Source organism: Daucus carota, chromosome 3 (genome assembly GCF_001625215.2).
Source record: "Daucus carota subsp. sativus chromosome 3, DH1 v3.0, whole genome shotgun sequence".
Lineage (NCBI taxonomy): Eukaryota > Viridiplantae > Streptophyta > Magnoliopsida > Apiales > Apiaceae > Daucus > Daucus carota.
In genome coordinates, this window is record NC_030383.2 from 50196941 (window position 1) to 50217048 (window position 20108).

Here is a 20108-nt window from a genome sequence, read left to right on the forward strand (position 1 = left end):
TCAAACTAGCCACCCATTACGTCAAAATGTCTCACTTTACCCACCAATCTCATCAGGGACTCGTTTGAGCCACGGTAAACAAAATATATATCATTTTACCCACAATATTATTCATATTTTTTTATTTAATCATTTATCAAAAATTAGCCATTTGTTTTTTTGCTACAAAACCACCTCGAGTACCTTCATAATTGTCTCTAGTATTTATCAAAATAATTTGGAAATTAATAAAGCAACATAGCTATTTATTAAAAAAAATATTTAGAAATAAATTATGTGATCACCCTAAGTATGTTGCCTTAGAAATTTCTATATTATTTTAATAAATAATAAAGACAATTATGAAGGTACTCAAGGTGGTTTTGTAGTAAAAAAACAAACGGTTGATTTTTTATAAATGATTAAGTAAATAGGTATAAATAGGGATGTGAGTAAAATGATATATATTTAGTTTATAGTGGTTTAAACGAGTCCCCGATGAAATGGGTGGGTAAAGTGAGACATTTTGATGTAATAGGTGGCAGTTTGATATATAACTCTATAAAAATTATAATTAAAAGATATTGTCTTGAGCGCGACCCATGTGATAATCATCAATAAGGTATAATAAAACCAGAGCATACAAATTTTTCTTCCCCAAACACTGCCTTATTTTATAGTCAAGTCAACCACCCTGTTCCGAGTTTACACAAACAATCCAAACACACTACACACACAAACATGTTCAGTGTCACACACCCTCACTAGTGTAGGTTTATCTCCCCCATCATTTTCTCCCAACCCAGCTCAAATTCTAAACACAACCCACCTCAATTCGCTCATAAAGATCCAACCTTTCTGCACAAAACCCCGTCAAATCTCTCAGAATGGTGGCCAAAACAGACAAGCCGACCGGCGTCGGAAAGCCAGATCTAACCCCACAAACAACAACAACATTGTCATCAATCTTGTCACTCAGAACATTCAAACTCAAGACAAAGCAACAAGAACTGTTGATCAGGGTATCAATCCTCTGTCTTGTTTACATTTTGGCTTTTATTACAAGGTTGTTTAGTGTGCTTCGTTATGAATCTATGATCCATGAATTTGATCCCTATTTCAATTATAGAACTACTCTTTATCTGACTGAAAAGGGGTTCTATGAGTTTTGGAATTGGTTTGATTCGGAGAGTTGGTACCCACTTGGGAGGATCATTGGTGGCACTCTTTATCCTGGTCTTATGGTTACTGCTGCTTTGATTTATTGGGTTTTGAGGTTCTTGAGTTTCGCGGTTCATATCCGTGAGGTCTGTGTTTTGACTGCACCGTTTTTTGCTTCGAATACTACATTGGTTGCTTACTTTTTTGGGAAAGAATTGTGGGATTCGGGGGCTGGACTTGTTGCTGCTGCTTTGATTGCGGTTTGTCCGGGATACATTTCGAGGTCGGTGGCGGGGTCTTATGATAATGAAGCTGTGGCGATATTTGCGTTGTTGACTACGTTTTATTTGTTTGTTAAGGCTGTGAAATTGGGTTCGCTTGCTTGGGGTTTGGCGTCAGCGTTTGGGTATTTCTATATGGTTTCGGCTTGGGGTGGTTATGTGTTTATCATTAATTTGATTCCGCTATATGTGTTGGTTTTGTTGATCACTGGGAGGTATTCTATGAGATTGTATGTTGCCTATAATAGCATGTATATCTTGGGGATGTTGCTAGCTATGCAGATTCGGTTTGTTGGATTTCAGCATGTGCAATCAGGGGAACATATGGCTGCAATGGGAGTCTTCTTTTTGATGCAGGTACCAGGTTACTTTTTAAATGTATGATATTTTAATAATAGAACGTGGAGCTGATTGCCCTCCATGAGGGAAGTTATTGCATTAATCAATAGTCGACTTTGAAATAGAATCTTTTGAACAAATCCTTAATGATTCGCTTCTTAAAGATACTGATATTCTTTTACGAATTTTATTGAGGTTACAATTGCCTTCAGTAATTAAATTGATTGAGCTGAGGGGAATTACAAGATCATTTAGTAAAAAAGGGTCAAATGAATGCATTTCCAGAATTGCATTTAATGCAAATATGTTGCATTTTTTTGTAACAAATAAAATTAATAATGTAAAGAGGAGTGGTCACCTTTAGTTAACATTCAGTGAACCCACATATGGTTTTCTGGACGCCTATATATATATATATATATATATGTTTTACTTTTGTTAAATTGTGCTGAATCTTCTTCTTCTTCTTCTTCTTTTTTTTTTTGTGTGTGTGTGTGTGTGTGTGTGTCTATCCTACTGACTGTGTTGTTGATTTAGGTGTTTTACTTCTTAGATTGGGTTAAGCATCAGCTCAATGATATAAAGTTGTTCCAAGCTTTCTTGAGGATCACTGTAACATGCGCAGTTGGTGTAGGCGCTGTTGCTCTGGGAGTAGGAACTGCTTCTGGGTACATATCCCCATGGACTGGTCGATTTTACTCCCTGCTGGATCCAACTTATGCTAAAGATCACATCCCTATAATTGCATCTGTATCTGAGCATCAGCCAACAGCATGGTCATCTTTCATGTTTGATTTCCATATATTGCTTTTTCTTTTCCCTGCGGGTCTCTATTTCTGCTTCAAGAGATTGTCAGATGCCACCATATTTATTGTGATGTATGGTCTCACAAGCATGTATTTTGCTGGTGTCATGGTTCGCCTGATTTTGGTCGCTACACCTGCAGTATGCCTTATTAGTGCTATTGCAGTCTCAGCCACAGTCAAAAATCTTACTCAGCTGTTAAGGGTGAAGAACAGGGTTGCTTCCTCTGGTCCTGGAAAAGGATCAACAGGCACAAAGGCTTCTTCGAAGGTTTGGTTTTATTCTGTTTACAAGTTAAGGTCATATGTTTCTCTCATATAGTTCTTATTCTGGCTTTAGGGTTCATGCAATGTCAATGTTCTAAGAAGTTGACATTCCCAGTAGCTTAATGTCACGAGCTAGGAAGCAGGGACACTTAGGTCACCCTTTTATTCCCTTGTCGGATACTGGATCATGGGGGATTCTTTCACAATTCTAAATTTAATTTTGTTTCGAGTATTTATAATTTGTGTTGACTAACAATTTTCAGAAAATTAGGTATCAATATTTGTTTGCAAATACAAGCGAATTGATGCTCATATTTGCTTTAGCATAAATGAAAAGATTTTTACTTATATTTTCGTGTCGTGGATGAATAAAATATGCATTTGATTCAATTTGTGTACATTTTTTGGGTTGGTTGATTGGTTTTAATTTGTGTGGGATGAAATATATATGATATTTTTATTCATATTGCACCTTAATTGCCATCTATATTATACTATTAAAACCGTAATATGAATTTTTGTGTGTTGGTTGGGGTGAATGAAATGGAGGGAATGGAATAAAATTTGAACTATAATTTAGTTAGATGTTAATAATTTCATTCTATCCACCATTCCATTCCTATCACCATTAATTAGAGCTTAAACACTCCATTTTGTGAAGGAATGCTCCATTCCTTATCATCCCTATTTTCTACCCAAATCTCATCATACAAAATTTGTATTCGTTCATTTTTATAAAGTCCTCCCTTCTACCCTCTTTTATTTCCTTTTATTTACTCATTGCATTCCATTCCATTCACCCCAACCAAACACAATATACAAGTTTTGGTCAGTCGGTCGAATGTATTTGGGCCGTAGGCCTCTTTTCATTTTTCCAAAATATTTTAACGGAATTGTGCTTTTTAATTAAAAGAAATTTGAACATAATAAAATAAACACATCTCTTAAGTTTAAATCTATTTTAACGGGCCTTATTATTAGAAAAACTTTTTTCAGACTCTATCAAAACCCATTAATCCAAACAAACCAATAAGTTTACTTATTTAGATCTAGTTTAAAGTTTTATTATTTGAACAAAAAACATATAGTGATTTAATACGACACCTCTAAAATTAAACTTAAATATAAATTAAATATTAGAATCAATATTCCATTATTTAAATTTGAAAATAATATAATAGTTACTTGGCGTTTCACGGGATATAAACTAGTTACATTATATTTGACAAATTTCATGTATCCCCGCAATACAGACCCACACTTCCGGGCCCACATCTTTGCTTCTTACATCACGAGTAATGAAAATTGCAAACCTTAGATGTGTTTATGTATAGTCAGCTGAGACATTATCATTATTCGATCTAATTCATATATCTGCATATGAGTGAAGTTGAATTTCATCAAACACTTCATATTACTAGACTTGATAAGTAATTTATTAGGTTGGGCCGGCACTTTGTGTTCTGATATATTCTTCTGCTCAATTGCCATTATTGTAAAGTTTGAGAGAATTATATCTAGACTTTCAAACTAAAATTTCTCCTTGCCAATTTTGTCTAATCTAAGATGAAAATGTAAATATAGTTAGAAAGAACATCTTTAAGATTTCTGAGCAGAGCTCGTCTAAGATGAAAGTGTATACTACCTCCTTTCCCTTTTACATGTCACTTTTGGCAAAATTACGTATCTTAAGAAAAGTTAATTGAACGAATAATATACTTGTTTACACCTAATACTTGCATTTAATTAAGTTGAATTGTTTGTATGTATGGATTAGTTAAACATTGAAAAGAGTAGTGGGAGGGTAGTGGTCGGAAAGTCTTTAAAATTTGTTCTGAAAATAAAAAGTGACAAGTATTTAGGGACAAATTTTTCCCTAAAATGGACATGCAAAAGGAGACGGAGGGAGTATTCAGTATTCAACCTCAAAAGAACATTTTTAAGATTTCTGATACTTGCATTTTAGAACACCTATTGGTGTTCCCAATAAAATTTGTGATAATTGTTATGATAAGAAGCAAACTGCACATAATTTTCATACTATAATGGTACACTTGACTTTGTTTATGTTTAATGTGGATCAAACAAGTAATTTATATCTTTATTATTTATCTAATTTTGCAATAATTTCTTGAATTATCTTTTGGCTATTTTAGGTAAATTATTTAAACTCTTACTGCATTTGAATGGATTAGGAAATATTGAAATTTCATTATAAAGATTTGCTATCTACTAGCTGTTTTGTCAAGACACAGAAGAATATTTATCTGGATTTATTAAATGAACAGGGTTTGGGTGATCAATCGCTGCCTTTCCAGAAAAATGCTGCTACAGCACTTCTTGTGGGTGCCTTTTACTTGCTTAGTAGATATGCTATACATTGTACTTGGGTCACATCAGAGGCATATTCATCTCCATCTATTGTCTTAGCTGCAAGGGGTCACAATGGACAAAGGGTCATTTTTGATGATTACCGCGAAGCATATTTTTGGTTGCGGCAGAATACTCCTCAGGATGCCAAGGTGATGTCCTGGTGGGACTATGGTTATCAGATCACTGCGATGGGGAACAGAACTGTGATTGTGGATAATAACACCTGGAACAATACCCACATAGCTACAGTTGGACGTGCAATGTCATCGTATGAGGATGAAGCATATGAGATAATGAGATCACTGGATGTTGATTATGTATTAGTTGTTTTTGGAGGTGTTACTGGTTACTCCTCTGATGATATTAACAAGTAAGTACTAAAAATGTTTTTTTTCTGATTCTTAATTTTCAGAATAAGTTACTAATCTAAGCTGTTCATCTCTAGATACCAATCTTTGATCCAGATAGTACCATGTCATATTTTGGCAGTTTCATAGTCCTATATCCATTCTTAACTTGACTATATACATATCATGAATCAGTTTTAACAGATGATCTGCAGATTAAAATATTGGAAGTTATAAACAGTACTTGACGATGATCCTAATTAAAACCTACAGCAGAGTCTGTTGGTTTGAAAGCAGGGTTTTCTGGTGGTAGTGCAAATGGAGCTCATGTATATGCGAATTATTTATATCATATTACTCAATAGGTCCCCAGTGAGAAATAATTTGCCTTCTGTACCTCCCAGGGTAGTGTTATCTGAACAAAATTAATATAATTGTAATAGGTTTTTGTGGATGGTGCGAATTGGAGGAGGTGTATTCCCTGTCATTAAGGAACCTGATTATCTTGTGAATGGAGAGTATCGAGTTGACAAAGGGGCAGCTCCAAAGATGTTGAACTGTCTCATGTAAGGCATCTACACCTGCTTCGCTTAATATTTCCAATATTTCTTTGTTTATCCAGGGTTGCGTCGTCAAGATATTCTGCAGTAGTTAAGTCACGATTTATGGGCTAATATTTTGTTCTTAAAATTTGCACCTATATGTGTACCTCTAATGTAAGAAATATAATTTTGACGAAACACTTATTAACTACCTAGGTTGCTTAGGAGGATGTTGTAAGGGTTTACTGCCATAAAATAATACTTTAAATTTGATTTCATAGAACTTTATAGAACTTAATATGAGCCTCTAATATTTCACATGTTATAATCTGATAAGAACTCTCATTGAGGTGTCAAAAATTGTGATTCAGGTACAAATTGAGCTACTATCGTTTTGGAGAGTTGACAACAGAATATGGCAAACCTCCTGGGTAAGTTTATGTATTAGAGTTGGAGGTATCGGTCATCTAGTTCAAATTTGCAAACATCTACACCATTTTGGCTTCTTCTACTTAGTATCGTTGGAGTTTGTGTGACTTCACACAATTTTATACTACAGTTTTTTACTAGCATTTTGTCGCTGCAGGTATGACAGAGCCAGAGGCGTTGAAATTGGAAATAAAGATATAAAGCTTGAACACTTAGAAGAGGCATTCACGACATCTAACTGGATAGTCAGAATTTACAAAGTAAAACCACCAAACAACAGGTGGTAATGAATAGCTTGCCCTCAGTTTGGGATAGGAAATGACTTTTAGATTATGAGTAGTCAAGTATTTCAAAAGATATAGAGATAGAACTACATTTTGCTAAGCTTTAATGTGTAACATTCGCGGGGGCCTCTGAATCCCGTCTTTCAGAATTGGTTGTAGTCTCCCTTTGAATTGTGAGGCACAAGTGCTTAACCGAATGTTGCAGCAAAGTAATCGTGTGGGTTGTTGCTTACTTTTCAATTTACAACATTAAGAGATGTTCTAAAGTTTGCGTTTACTGTAATGGTTTTAATCCTTTACTTTCGGCTCTAGTTCAGGTCCTTACCCAGGTGTTGCTCCCATGATTTGTTTGCCTCTAAAAATTATTTTTGCAGATGCTACAAGGTGGTTCTTGTCTACCTATTGGCAAGAAGCTTTAACGCTTAAATTATTTTTTCATTTTTATATGTAATGACAGAAATTTTATGTGTCCAGAAAGCTTTTTGAGCAACTTGGATCGTTGACAAATTTCTGATAGATGACTAGACACTGCTTGTAGAGTTTGAGAACGCTACTATCTGGTATTCAACAAACTTGGATATTCGAAAAGTTCATCTAATTTTGTTGGAATTGAAATTGAGAAAATGAAATTGGAAGCTTGAGCAACAAATTTTTACTTCCTCCGTCCTAATAGGTTACATACATACATATAGGGTGTCGCACCGAAATAAAATATATAATATAGTATGTGAAAGTATAATTTAGTGGAGAAACGTGGAAAGATTACGGACCTATAATGTTTATATTATTATACAATAGAGATGACGAAAAAGCAGCGGAGATTATAGTATTTTATATCATTAAAAATTATTATTTTTTAAAAAATATAGAAATGAAGGTACATTAAGTGTATAGAAAAGAAATCAATAGGAAAGAGGGAATCCAAAGCATTGAACGAGATTGGTGAAGGAAGTACAATAAATTAAATGGTCATGTCCAGCCACGGCCACGATTCCGAAACAGCGCCTGTCAAACGAATTTTAAAAATGATGCCTTTAGTTTTTAAGATTATAAAAGAAAATTTTACATATATACAAATTAATATACAAAAATATAATTAAAAATATTATTTTAAGATTTACAACACAATTAATTCAAATGCACGTAATTAAATATATGAATGCATAAATTTATCATTATATATTACATATACACAGGTTTTGATGTCCCGAGATAGTGATACTTAAATGTTCGTCTTGATCGCCTTACCTGAGAGTCGGCCCTGAGTGAGTTCATCAATCATCACACAGAGTCCAGCAGAAGATTGCAACTACTACAGTTCCCGTTTCTTCAGGTGGAACTCCAAGTTGAAGAGTTGCTGCTCCATGTTGAGGAGGTGCTATGCCTAGCTAACATGTGAGTCAAAAACGTTTGTCTTTTAAACACATAATTTCATAAAATATTTTAAAATCTATATTTTTCTGAATAAATTTAATATATTATTTAGAAACAAAAACTTTTAAAGTTAAATCATAGAACTATATTTGAAAAAGTCTTTTGAGAATTTTTCTAAGATACATAATATATTGGTCAAAACTTTTTAAAATCAGAAGCCGTTCGGCTGAGATTATGATTTTAAAACGAATATCCTATATCCTGCCTTCTTCATTCTGATGTATTGATAAGTTATCTATGGCAAGCACTCGGAACGAAAGGATCACAAGCCATATACTCTCACAAGGATATGGTTTTAGAGTGTTGGCCTGTATATCATTTTTCAAAAGAGTAAAAGACTTGAATGTTATGATTTTGAAATATGATCCCGAATATCACACTACAAAACGTACAATTTCATCTATTTTTTTTAAAAAATATGGACAAAATGCAACTTCATCTTTCGTTTGTATTTCTTTTAAAAAAGAATAATCGAAAAACAACTTTAAACAGTGTTTTAATATGTTAGAACATAACTCCAAGATGTGTTTTAAGACGTCAAAATACCACTTATTTAGTGTTCTGTTTAACAATATTCGTGTGCATATTTGGGTTTAGGTGAAAAATGCAATTGTAAGTTGTGTTTTGGAGTGAAAATAAGCACGTTACTTTTGTTTAGTGATATTTAGCATATTATGTATTAAAATAGTGACATTAAAGACTTCTTCTCATGATTTTAAATCTTTGAATGGCAAGTTTAATTAATTGTGTTTTGTCCTGATACATATTCCAAATCTTGTTTTAAAATTTTCAGTTTAAAATAATTTACAGCTTACTAGGAATAATTTTAAACACACCTAGGCTCTAAATCCTATACCCTCTCTTCCACTGATATGTTAAGGTATTTTTATTTATCAAATTTTCACATTTTAAGTTATCCGTACATTGACCCAAAATATATAATTAAAATTATTTATAACAAAAATAAGAAGATATATAGATAGACTCCGGAGGAGAGAGAATCCTGAGTCACATATACGTGCAATATGTAATTTTCGTGAGATCTAGGTTCGTTTTTGTCAAATTTAATTCTTTTGAGAATTTGTTTCGAATCCTATTACATATTTACTCCTAAATTCTAATTCTACCATAATATCAGCTCTTACATACAACATGCACATAAAAACACCGAATTGTCTTATTGTACCTTTATCCCTCATCAAACTCCGCGTGCTCGTAAATCCAGAAAAAATATCAGATCAAATAATCTTGAACAAGATGAAGGGAGAAGAGCTTTTGCAACAAGTGTTTTTGTGTGCAGTCAGCGCCACGTTTAGCTACTGGACTAGCCTCCTGCTGGACCGCCATCGACATGCATCCAAGAAAGTACTTAAAACTAAGAAGGAGATTGCCAAACGTCTTGGTCGACCTACCATTAAAACCAATTCTTATGAGGTACATATGTAAATCTTATGTGTGCATGCATTCATCAAAGTTTCAAACTTTTTTGCGTATTGCAGTGACAGAACCAGGATTTCGAAACTGAAATAAAATATTGGTAATATTTTTGATGCTAGGGGCTTTAGTGAAAAATAAATAGTATAGGTATTCTTAAGTTTAGTGACAGTTAATTAAACTATGAAGATTGAATAATGATATTGTGCAGGATGTCATAGCTAGTGATGTTATTAATCCTGATAAAATTGAAGTGGAATTTGATTCCATTGGAGGTCTGGAAAACATTAAGCAGTCACTGCAAGAATTGGTCATTCTCCCACTCCGAAGGCCGGAACTTTTCTCACATGGGAAACTCCCTGGTCCTCAGAAAGGTGTGTTGATACATGGACCTCCAGGTACAGGAAAAACTATGCTCGCAAAAGCTATTGCAAAAGAGTCGGGGGCAGCTTTTATTAACGTAAGGCTAGCAAATATAATGAGCAAGTGGTATGGTGATGCAGAGAAACTTGGTAAGTGTATATGAGCCTGGTTTACTTGGCTTATGAATTTGATGATTAAAAAACTTACAAAAAATTGAAAAAGTATCGCGGTTGATCTGAAATATATGGTTGCAGTTCTTTAGTAGTCTGTAAGGGCTTCTTCATGTTCTGTAAATTAAATTTATCCTTTCTTATGTTCTAGTCCCAAAACTTTTTTGATTGAGTTGTTTAGTGGAAGCTTGGTCGGTGAGGGAGAATTCTGCAATTTAATTAAATTATTAAATGCAACATTATTTGCAGTGGCTGCTATATTTAGCTTGGCACATAAACTCCAGCCTGCAATTATATTCATTGATGAGGCCGACAGCTTTTTAAGGAAGCGAAGTTCCCATGACCATGAAGTATCAGAAAAAATGAAGACCGAGTTCATGGCACTATGGGATGGTTTCACCACTGATCGTACGTTCTCTTTAAAATTTATTGGGATTCCCTTGATATAAAGTTGATCTCACACTATCTATTTCCATGTAATAACTGCGTTTAGCAACCATGGATCATTGTCAATATAATCAATGCAATAGTTCCATCTTTTTGTTAAAGATTTTACTCATTTCTGATATTGTTCTGTAGAAAATGCAAGGGTGATGGTTCTTGCAGCCACTAATCGTCCATCAGCGCTTGATGAAGCAATACTTAGACGTTTGCCTCAGACTTTTGAAGTTGGACTTCCAGATCACAGGGGCAGAGTTGGGATATTGAAGGTTATCTTGAAAGGGGAGAAGGTGGACAGTTCAATTGACATCGATCACATTGCTGGTTTATGTGATGGGTATAGTGGATCAGACCTTCTTGAACTCTGCAAGCAGGCAGCTTATTCTCCCATCAGGGACCTTCTCAATGCTGAAAAGAAAGGACTCAAATCGTCGGTCAGTATTCTTATCCCACGCGTTACTTTCCTAGCTAATACATGACTACAAATTCACATTCCCGTTAACCAGTTTGAGATCTCATGATCTAAACACCTCGGAGTGTATATTAGTGGCAGTAACCGGACACATGTCTAATGTGTTCAAGACAGAGATGCTGCTCTCTAGGAACGACAGCTTCTACTATTGTGTCGAATTATTAATTAGGAACAATTGCTCTAAATGTTTCAATTTAATTTCATCTTGCAATTACTTTACTGCTTTTTTCTGCCAATTTTCCTATTTACGAGTCTTTGGTATATTTTCTATTTTTCAGGAACCCAGGCTATTATCACAAAGAGATCTGGAGAAAGTTATTGCTGCAAAAAGAAAAACAAAAGGTGCTGCTAGTGAATACCACTTTAGTATGTATATATGATTAGTTTGAGAAAAGGATGTTTAGGAGTTGCTTTTATAGAAGAATCAATGACATAGGCTTTCTTGTAATCTCTAAAACTTATAAATATGTTGTTGATACATGTTAAATCCTTTTTGTCTGGCTGTGTTGGTCATTGCTACTGCTCAAAATTTTCCTTCCATCAATCAATCCTTACTAACCTATATTTTAAAACTCCAAAAAATTTACACAAACACATGTAACATGTATTATTATGGCATTACATATACCCAGCATTTGAGTGATAACAGTTTCTAGATGAGGCAAGAGAATATTACACACAAGAAGTTTAAATTAATACAATTTAAGACATTAAAAGAAAATAATATTTACAATTTCAGAGACATTTCCCCTTACTGGCTCAAGAATGTACAGAGAATTAAACAAATAATGAAAACCTATAAATAATATTAATGAAAAAGAGTTCTGAAAAGTGGTTGATTAATTAATATAAGGGAAAAAAAGTATAATAGTTAATTAATATTATGATTGGATATCTTTAATTATTATATCTTTTATTTTAATTTATAAATTAAATAAAGACAGAAAGTGTATATTCTTCTTTTAAATTATTTAATTTTTATCTTTTAAACTATATACTCCACTGTTCCCAAAGAGTTGTTATGCCTTTTAACACATATTTTGAGATGTAAAAAAATATTAATTTCATATATTATTTTTCAATTTTTCTTTTTTAAAACTAAAATTCAACATTTATATTTTATTTGGGAATTTTTTTTAAAAAAATAATGTACGAAAGTGTTTTATTTATACATCAAAATACGTGCTAAAATTCAAAGTAACTCATATTTTTTTCATACATGTATCTATTATTAAGTTAACGGTATTCATAAACATCCAGAATATGTCTAATATTTATATATGTTTGGAAAGAATTCTGAAGTAGGAACATAAATATATATATATTTGCACATGCATACATGAAAACCCTAATCTTGTCTGCGTACCTTTACCCCTTGTTAGACTCTATCAGTATGTGTTTTGTCCCAGCCATTTGTGTTTGTACAAATGTGTACACTTGGTAAATAGTCAAGTTAGAGGTGCTTTTGTTATATAACAATGCCGATGCGAATGCCGAAGACTATGAATCTAATCCTTGTAATCTTTTCGCTTCTTTTGTTTTTGTTTTTGGGTTGAAGTTAAAGTTCTACTGCATTTTCAAATTGATTCTATCGCGAGCAAAACTCTAGGAGATAACAAATTTTATAATAAACTTCGATGAGTTAAAAGTTGCTACTTGCCTGCTTGGTTTAGTCAGGTTAGTTGATTACATGGGCGTTGTAGTTCTCGAAGTTCTTGTTTTAGTTGAGTTGGTTCTAAAACTGCATTGTGACACCTGCTGGATAAACAAATTTCAGGAGAGCCCTACCAGAAATATTGCAATAGACTCCGCTAAAAATAGATGTTAAAAACCCATGTTAAAAATACTTTTGACCGATGCCTAAACAATTTTGGACTGATAATTAACTTTAATATTGTTAAATATCACGAACCTTGAATATTGGTTTTTAACCCAACAATTTTGAACATGATCCGACTTACATGACTCAGAGATGAAAATATAGTATCTTTGTTTAAATACACATCACAAAAGTACAAGATCGCGATGATATACATAATTAATATAATTAAATATTATTATTTTTAATAAACATTTGTATATTTAATAAATATATGCATTTTTGTCTGCATATCATGTTTGAAATAAGTGATATATCCCACCAAGTGTATATTATGAAAAGACTTCTGTGTATTGGTTAAGATGAACCTAATAACTATCTTATCAACAGAGTGGCTAACAAAATTATCCTTTTTAATTTTCAAGAATACAAATAATTTAATTTAAATACTCTATATAATTCATAATCATGTTTGAAATACACTTTTAGTGATACATTAGAAGTAGCAAATACTAGAATTTGATTAGCATCATAAAGATTGAACACCCTTCGAGTCAATTTATATATGCTGGTGTTGAATATGTTTTTCATTTATTTAAAATCATAAAAGAATACTGATTTTTATTAAAATGCACCGTATCATTCTAAAATAAATTCACATCATAATATGTATTTTGAGACTAAATGTTAAAAAAAATAATAGTATGTTCATACATAATAAATTTATATATTAACAATAATAGTTTGAATAAATATATTAAAAACATTATACTTCTAATAAATAATAAATTAAAATATTTATATATATAATCCCGTATTTGGACCGGTCATAAGCCAGTATAATAAGATATCAAACTTACATTTAAATATTATGCAAATATATATAATATATCTTGAAGGCAATAGGATGACACATTTAGAGCCGTAAACAAATAGAATTGTTGGGTAAGCTCGTTAGGTTCGGTTCGTGTTCGGTAAGCTCGTCCGGTAATCTTATCGAACACCAATTCGAACAATATTTTCCGTCCGATAAACTTAACGAACCAAACCGAACTTTTAAGGTGTTCGGTTCGTGTTTGGCTTTAACGAACCAAATTGAACTTTTAAGGTGTTCGGTTCGCGTTCGGTTTGTTAAGCTCGTGTTCGGCTCGAGTTCGATAAACTCGTGTTCGTTCGACAATAAATAATAATATTTATAATATTTATTTAAATATAATATATAATATACATAATTTAGATATTGATTTTATTTTATAATTGTAGACTTATTTAAAATTGATATTGAAAATATATAAATAAAATATTTTGGCTAATGTTTTTCATTAAATTAATTTAAAAATAACCTAAATGTTATTTCAAAATATACATTGTTCGCGAACTGTTCGTATTCGGCTCGGTTCGACATGTTCGTGTTCAGTTCGTCCATTACCGAACTTGAGTTCGGACAAAAGAATTTGGTCAATAAAGTTATCAAAAATTGTTCAATTCGTTAAGATTTTGTTCAAGTTCGATAAAAGTTTGTCCGAGTTCGGTTCCTTTACAACTCTAGACACATTAATAATGTATTAAAAAAAAGAAATCAAGTCTCACCGATCACATAATTTCACTGTCTGTAGAAATATCCTACCTATCAAAACACATTCATTTCATAACCTTACGAGATTTCCTCTCATGTTCCCTTTCTAGTTTTGCTAAATTTAATAATTAGTAACCATTTGTACATAGCTGCGCGGGTAACTTAAAATTGGAATATCCAGGTATGAGGATTGACACCATACATATCAATTAGACGGTCTCCACACTGACCACGCTGGTGTCCTTAGGCGAGGGTTTGTAGTAAAGAGCGTATAGTATCAGCTGGAGGACGCCCAAACCCGCGCCAATAATATTTGGAATCTACACCAAAACATTTAATTATTTAAGCAACTCAATACATATATAATTTTGTGTGTTAGAACAGTTATAAATACGAGGTTCTTATGACAAAAATAAATAAAAAATACGAGGTTCTTACCAGGATGTTTAAGTCGAGTCGTATTGTGGCATATGTGAGCCAAAAAACTCCGCTAAGTGTGTTGGTCAGGGAAAGGAAAAACGGCATGTACTCTACGCTTTTCGTCTGTATAACCTGTCTCTGTTACAAGCACATTGATATCTATCATAAGATTTAAAAATGCGACTCATATGATACGTAAAACACAAGGTTTTTTTATAGCCAAAGGTGATGATAGACGAACCGCAATAGTAAGAGGAGATCCACTCATTGCAAGATTAAAAATGATGCACAAGATTCCTATGATACGCGATCTCTCTTCGTCGGTATGTACCAGTCCAATCACCAGCCCACCAACAAGGCCGATTACCGCCAACTCAACTATAAATATGCTTATTATGTAAATCTGCAATATGGTTTCAGAATAAGAAAATGGTAACCTGCAGGGATATACACGTGAAAGTGAAAATAATCATAAATATACTACCTCCATCCCAAATTAGATGTCCCCGTTGACTTTGGGCACGTAACTTTAGGTGCATTGACCGTATATTTCCGAAATTTATTTTTTTATTTTTTCTTTTATAAATGAAAATTTCATATTTTAATTTTTATTTGCAAAAATAAAATTTTAAAAATAAGTCACGTATCTATGCGGTCAATGAACTTTAAATTGTGTGCCCAAAGTCAACGGGGCCATCTAATTTGGGATGGAGGGAGTATATAACAATAGCTAGATGACCGAAATGAAGAAGAATGTACGTACCCTTTGTTGATTGCTTTTGGCGTAGAGGAGGAACATAATAAGGTATACACTCTCCAGCCCTAATCCTATACTATTACCTATCAAAACCAGAATGCTGCCCCGATGAACGACGGGGAGGGCATAGAGGATCCAGAACATGCAATTTATGGCGGTTCCTAAATAGGGGTCCGGAGAAAATTGTTGAACTGAACGCTTCAGAAGTATCTTGTGCATAGTCAGCCTAAACACAAACAAACAGTGGAATACATTAATTAATTGTCTAGTATATAATCACGACAAAAATTATCTCAATCGGTACCCTTTGTTTCTTGTTTCTGCATTAAGCCAATTAATGAAAGGTAATTTTCAGTTCTCAAGTGACTGAAACAGAATTACTTAGTACAATAAATAAAGGGACCAGATAATTTACATTGGGCAAGCATATATGCCGAATGAGGAGATAATTCCTGCACAAAATGAAGCAATGAGAAGTAAATTAGGCCACAAGATTAATTATGTAATCAAACAGCTTAATTTAATTATAATCAATTGTACAGGGCATAGAAGATTTGCATGAATAATCTCCTCTATTATATAGTATTATATATAGGGTAAAATGTACCCAAATGCACCAGATAGATATTATCTATCGAAACATTGCCATATATATACAACTCATCCGTTTGTAGATTAGTAACTTAACAAACAAAAAAATATGCAAAGGTCAGTATTTGGCTACGTATTTATCTATCATCTTGGAGAAATGAAGGGAAATTGAAGATAAGCACTCACCCAATATACCAAAGGCGTTGAGAATGATTTCGTTTGCCATTTCCGACGGAAGTGCTTATGGAGAGAAGAAGATATATAGACAGTTTGTGTAAGGAATGATGTGGTGATTATTAGCTTCAGTGAAACCTTTAATTTAAAGAGAATCCTTGACAATGTGATACATACATTCTCAATAATCTAAAACTGAATTTCTACTAAACAATATCATCATGGTGCAACTTGCTGATAGCATTGGTTGTTCACGTTATTCTTTTATTTCTCCTGATTTAGGACAAGGTAAGCAATTATGTGTTTATAAAGTAGAAACACTTGTTCGTAAGAAGTACCTAAAAGTGGAGAATACTAACTTTTATTTGACAGCTTCTACTTCTTTCCCCAAACATTTTATTCACTCAGTGTTTCTAACTTTTACTTCACTTGCATTTCCAATCCTCTAAATTAGTTAACATAATAGAAATGATACTATAAATAAATTTATAGGCAACGTATTTGTTGAAGAGATAAAGAAGTATTATTCTATTAATAACACTATGAAATAATAAAACTATATTATTTGAAAATATACTCAATTATTATAGCAGTATATTAACTTAACAAAGTTCACATAATCAATTTTCTCTGATTTTAGCTTATTACTTCAGCCAACACAGTTTAAAATGATCTAAACAACTTTTAAAATAAACTTGACATGATAATTCATTTATTTCAAATTTAAATTAAGTAAATTGTTTCCCAAATTAAATTTGAAAATAATTAGTAAAAGATTTTTTTTTTCACTTTCTTTTCTAAGGATAACAAGATAGCTTTCATTTTTAAAAAATCATCTAATTTATTAATCATAAGTTATGATTCGATTTTTTTCTCTTATAATATAAATCCTATAATTTAAAAGTTAAATTATAGGATTTATATGTGTGTAGGGGTCGTAATTATTAAAATGATATATCTTAAATCCTATAATTTAAAAGTTAAATATCTAAACGCAAGTTCTAAAAAATCATATTTTTATGCGTGTAAGGGTCATTGTTATTTAAAGATTAAATCCTAAATTTTAAAATTTAAATTAAAAGAAAATACCCTTTTTCTCATAAATAAGTTGCAAGAATCCTATAAAAACAGTAAAATCATAAGAAAAACTCTAACAATATGGTATTTATAATAAATACCCATATAAATATTGTAAATTTAAAATTATGAATTTGGCTCAAACATCACTATAATTCTTAAATTATTGTCATATAAAATAAATTATAATAACTAAATGATCAAAATAAATAAATTATAATAATATATGATCCATAAGTTTTTCAAAATAATAATATAAATATATATTTAATGAGTGAACACGAATTGAATTGAATATATTTTTTAACCTATGTTTTATTTTAGTATATATTGAAATATTCTTTCCAAATCAATAAGGATTAACATAATACTTTCTAGGGGAATTATCTTGTATATTGTTTTTTCAATCTTATTTTCAAAAATACTACCTTATCCAATCTTATTTTCAAATCTCTAAAATATTTTCAAAAATACTACCTTTTTGAAAATATTTTCCAAAAATACGGTGGTTGCATATGCAACCATATATGCAACTACATATATATATATATATATATATATATATATATATATATATATATATATATATATATATATATATATATATATATATATATATATATATATCGACTCCAAAGATGAGGTCGAAAATGACATTTGAAAACTGAAACTTGAAATCAGGATTTGTAGTTGCATATATGGTTGCATATGGTTGTATTCAGTTGCATATGGTTGCATTCAGTTGATTCTATTGCAATCTAATGGCCCCGCCAGGGGCACACCATACATCCGTTGCAACTTACAGTTTTCAGTTGCATTTAGTTGCATATGAGGTTGCATTTAGTTGCATATGAGGTTGCATTCAGTTGATTCTATTGCAATCTAATGGCCCCGCCAGGGGCACCCATACTTCAGTTGGAACTTACAGTTTTCAGTTGCATTTTAGTTGCATATGAGGTTGCGTGCAACCTCATATGCAACCTCATATGCAACGGAAAACTGTAAGTTGCAACTGATGTATGGGTGCCCCTGGCGGGGCCATTAGATTACAATAGAATCAACTGAATACAACCCATATGCAACCATATATGCAACTGAAATCCTGATTTCAAGTTCCAGTTTTCAAATGTCATTTATATATATATATATATATATATATATATATATATATATCGACTCCAAAGATGAGGTCGAAAATGACATTTGAAAACTGGAACTTGAAATCAGGATTTCAGTTGCATATATGGTTGCATATGCAACCACAGTATTTTTGAAAATATTTTAGAGAAGGTAGTATTTTTGAAAATAAGATTGGATAAGGTAGTATTTTTGGAAATAAGATTGAAAACGTGATTATTAATAAAAAAGCCCTACTTTCTAATATATTTTAAGAGCAGCTTAGATTTACTTTTAATTAATAAGATTTGATGTTACAATTAGAATAATCACGTGGATTTTAGCTTGGATTCAGGCCGAAATGAATTCGAGTAATTCGGGTTCGAACCTAGATTCCACTTATTAAAAATGAATAAAATTTATATTTATATTAATAATGACTGATTTTGAATCCAATTTTATAATTTGAACAAATATCGAATTGTATCGTACCAATCTTGTACTCACACATATTTATTTAAAGTAGTTCGACTAATTTAAGAGTACTCGAATATAGATATTTAACAAAAATACTCGATTTGAATTCATAAATTATGTACAATATACATCATATAAACAATAATATTATTAATATAATACTCTACAAATGATTTCATTCTAGTTACTATAAATAATTATCCTAGTATTCATAATTTTAAAGTATCTTCTACGAATTCGAATACAAATATATAAAAATTAGTAATTTGGTATTCATTCGAGCCGATCTAAATCATATGCGAAAAAATAATAATTTAATATTAGTTAGTATCCGTACCTAATCCAAATGGATAATTATAAATTCGAGTCGAATCTCATCATACTGTTGTTTGTACTTATTTGACTGGTTTTCAGTCCTAGACAGATCCGATCATATCCGATCATATGATATAGTATATTTTTTGACAGTTTAGTTGGTTAGTTTAAATATATTTCAACTAAATTTTTAATTTTTAAATACCGAAAAATAAAAAAATATATTATAATTTATATGTGATTGCCAACAAGTGAAATAATGTTAAAATATCAATTAGATTATAGTTATGATTATATATAATATATTTATTCCATATAATTATTAAAAACCTAAATAATTTCTAGCTTCATAATTATATGATATTTAAAATTTGATTTGGAGTATATCATATATAATATTTTTGATTAATTTTTGTTAGGGTTTCTTGTTGTATCAAGTCGTCCTTTAGATTATGCTTATATTTGATTATATTGAATGATATATCACTTTAATACAAAATCTTGAAAGTTCAATCATATTTAAAAATATATCCGAAGACAAATTTAATCACATTCAAATTTTAAATATATAATATCTCATCTTGATCGTTTTAGATGAAAACCCTTCAAACAAGACGTTGACTCGCAATCTCCCTTTTATCATGTCAAATGCATGTTTATGTTCAAC

The 20108-nt window shown here is 31.6% G+C and overlaps 3 protein-coding genes across 3 annotated transcripts; 2 read left to right on the plus strand and 1 right to left on the minus strand.

Annotated features, from left to right (window-relative positions):
* The first annotated feature begins 680 nt into the window (after positions 1-680).
* On the plus strand, positions 681-7104 carry LOC108214790 (dolichyl-diphosphooligosaccharide--protein glycosyltransferase subunit STT3B). The gene is made up of 6 exons (XM_017386987.2): positions 681-1778; positions 2298-2834; positions 5119-5573; positions 5994-6116; positions 6464-6523; positions 6679-7104. Exons 1-6 carry the CDS (start codon positions 867-869, stop codon positions 6806-6808), a joined length of 2217 nt encoding a protein of 738 aa, XP_017242476.1. The 5' UTR covers positions 681-866; the 3' UTR covers positions 6809-7104.
* Positions 7105-9496: 2392 nt separating this feature from the next.
* On the plus strand, positions 9497-11499 carry LOC108212634 (uncharacterized). Its single transcript, XM_017384354.2, has 5 exons — positions 9497-9673; positions 9885-10185; positions 10456-10614; positions 10786-11081; positions 11398-11499. The coding sequence occupies exons 1-5, from the start codon at positions 9497-9499 to the stop codon at positions 11497-11499; spliced, it is 1035 nt and encodes a 344-aa protein (XP_017239843.1).
* A 3030-nt stretch (positions 11500-14529) lies between these two features.
* On the minus strand, positions 14530-16561 carry LOC108212635 (bidirectional sugar transporter SWEET6a). The gene is made up of 6 exons (XM_017384356.2): positions 16469-16561; positions 16107-16143; positions 15698-15917; positions 15176-15337; positions 14953-15072; positions 14530-14834 (listed from the first exon to the last, which is right to left on the minus strand). Exons 1-6 carry the CDS (start codon positions 16506-16508, stop codon positions 14724-14726), a joined length of 690 nt encoding a protein of 229 aa, XP_017239845.1. The 5' UTR covers positions 16509-16561; the 3' UTR covers positions 14530-14723.
* Positions 16562-20108: the final 3547 nt, after the last annotated feature.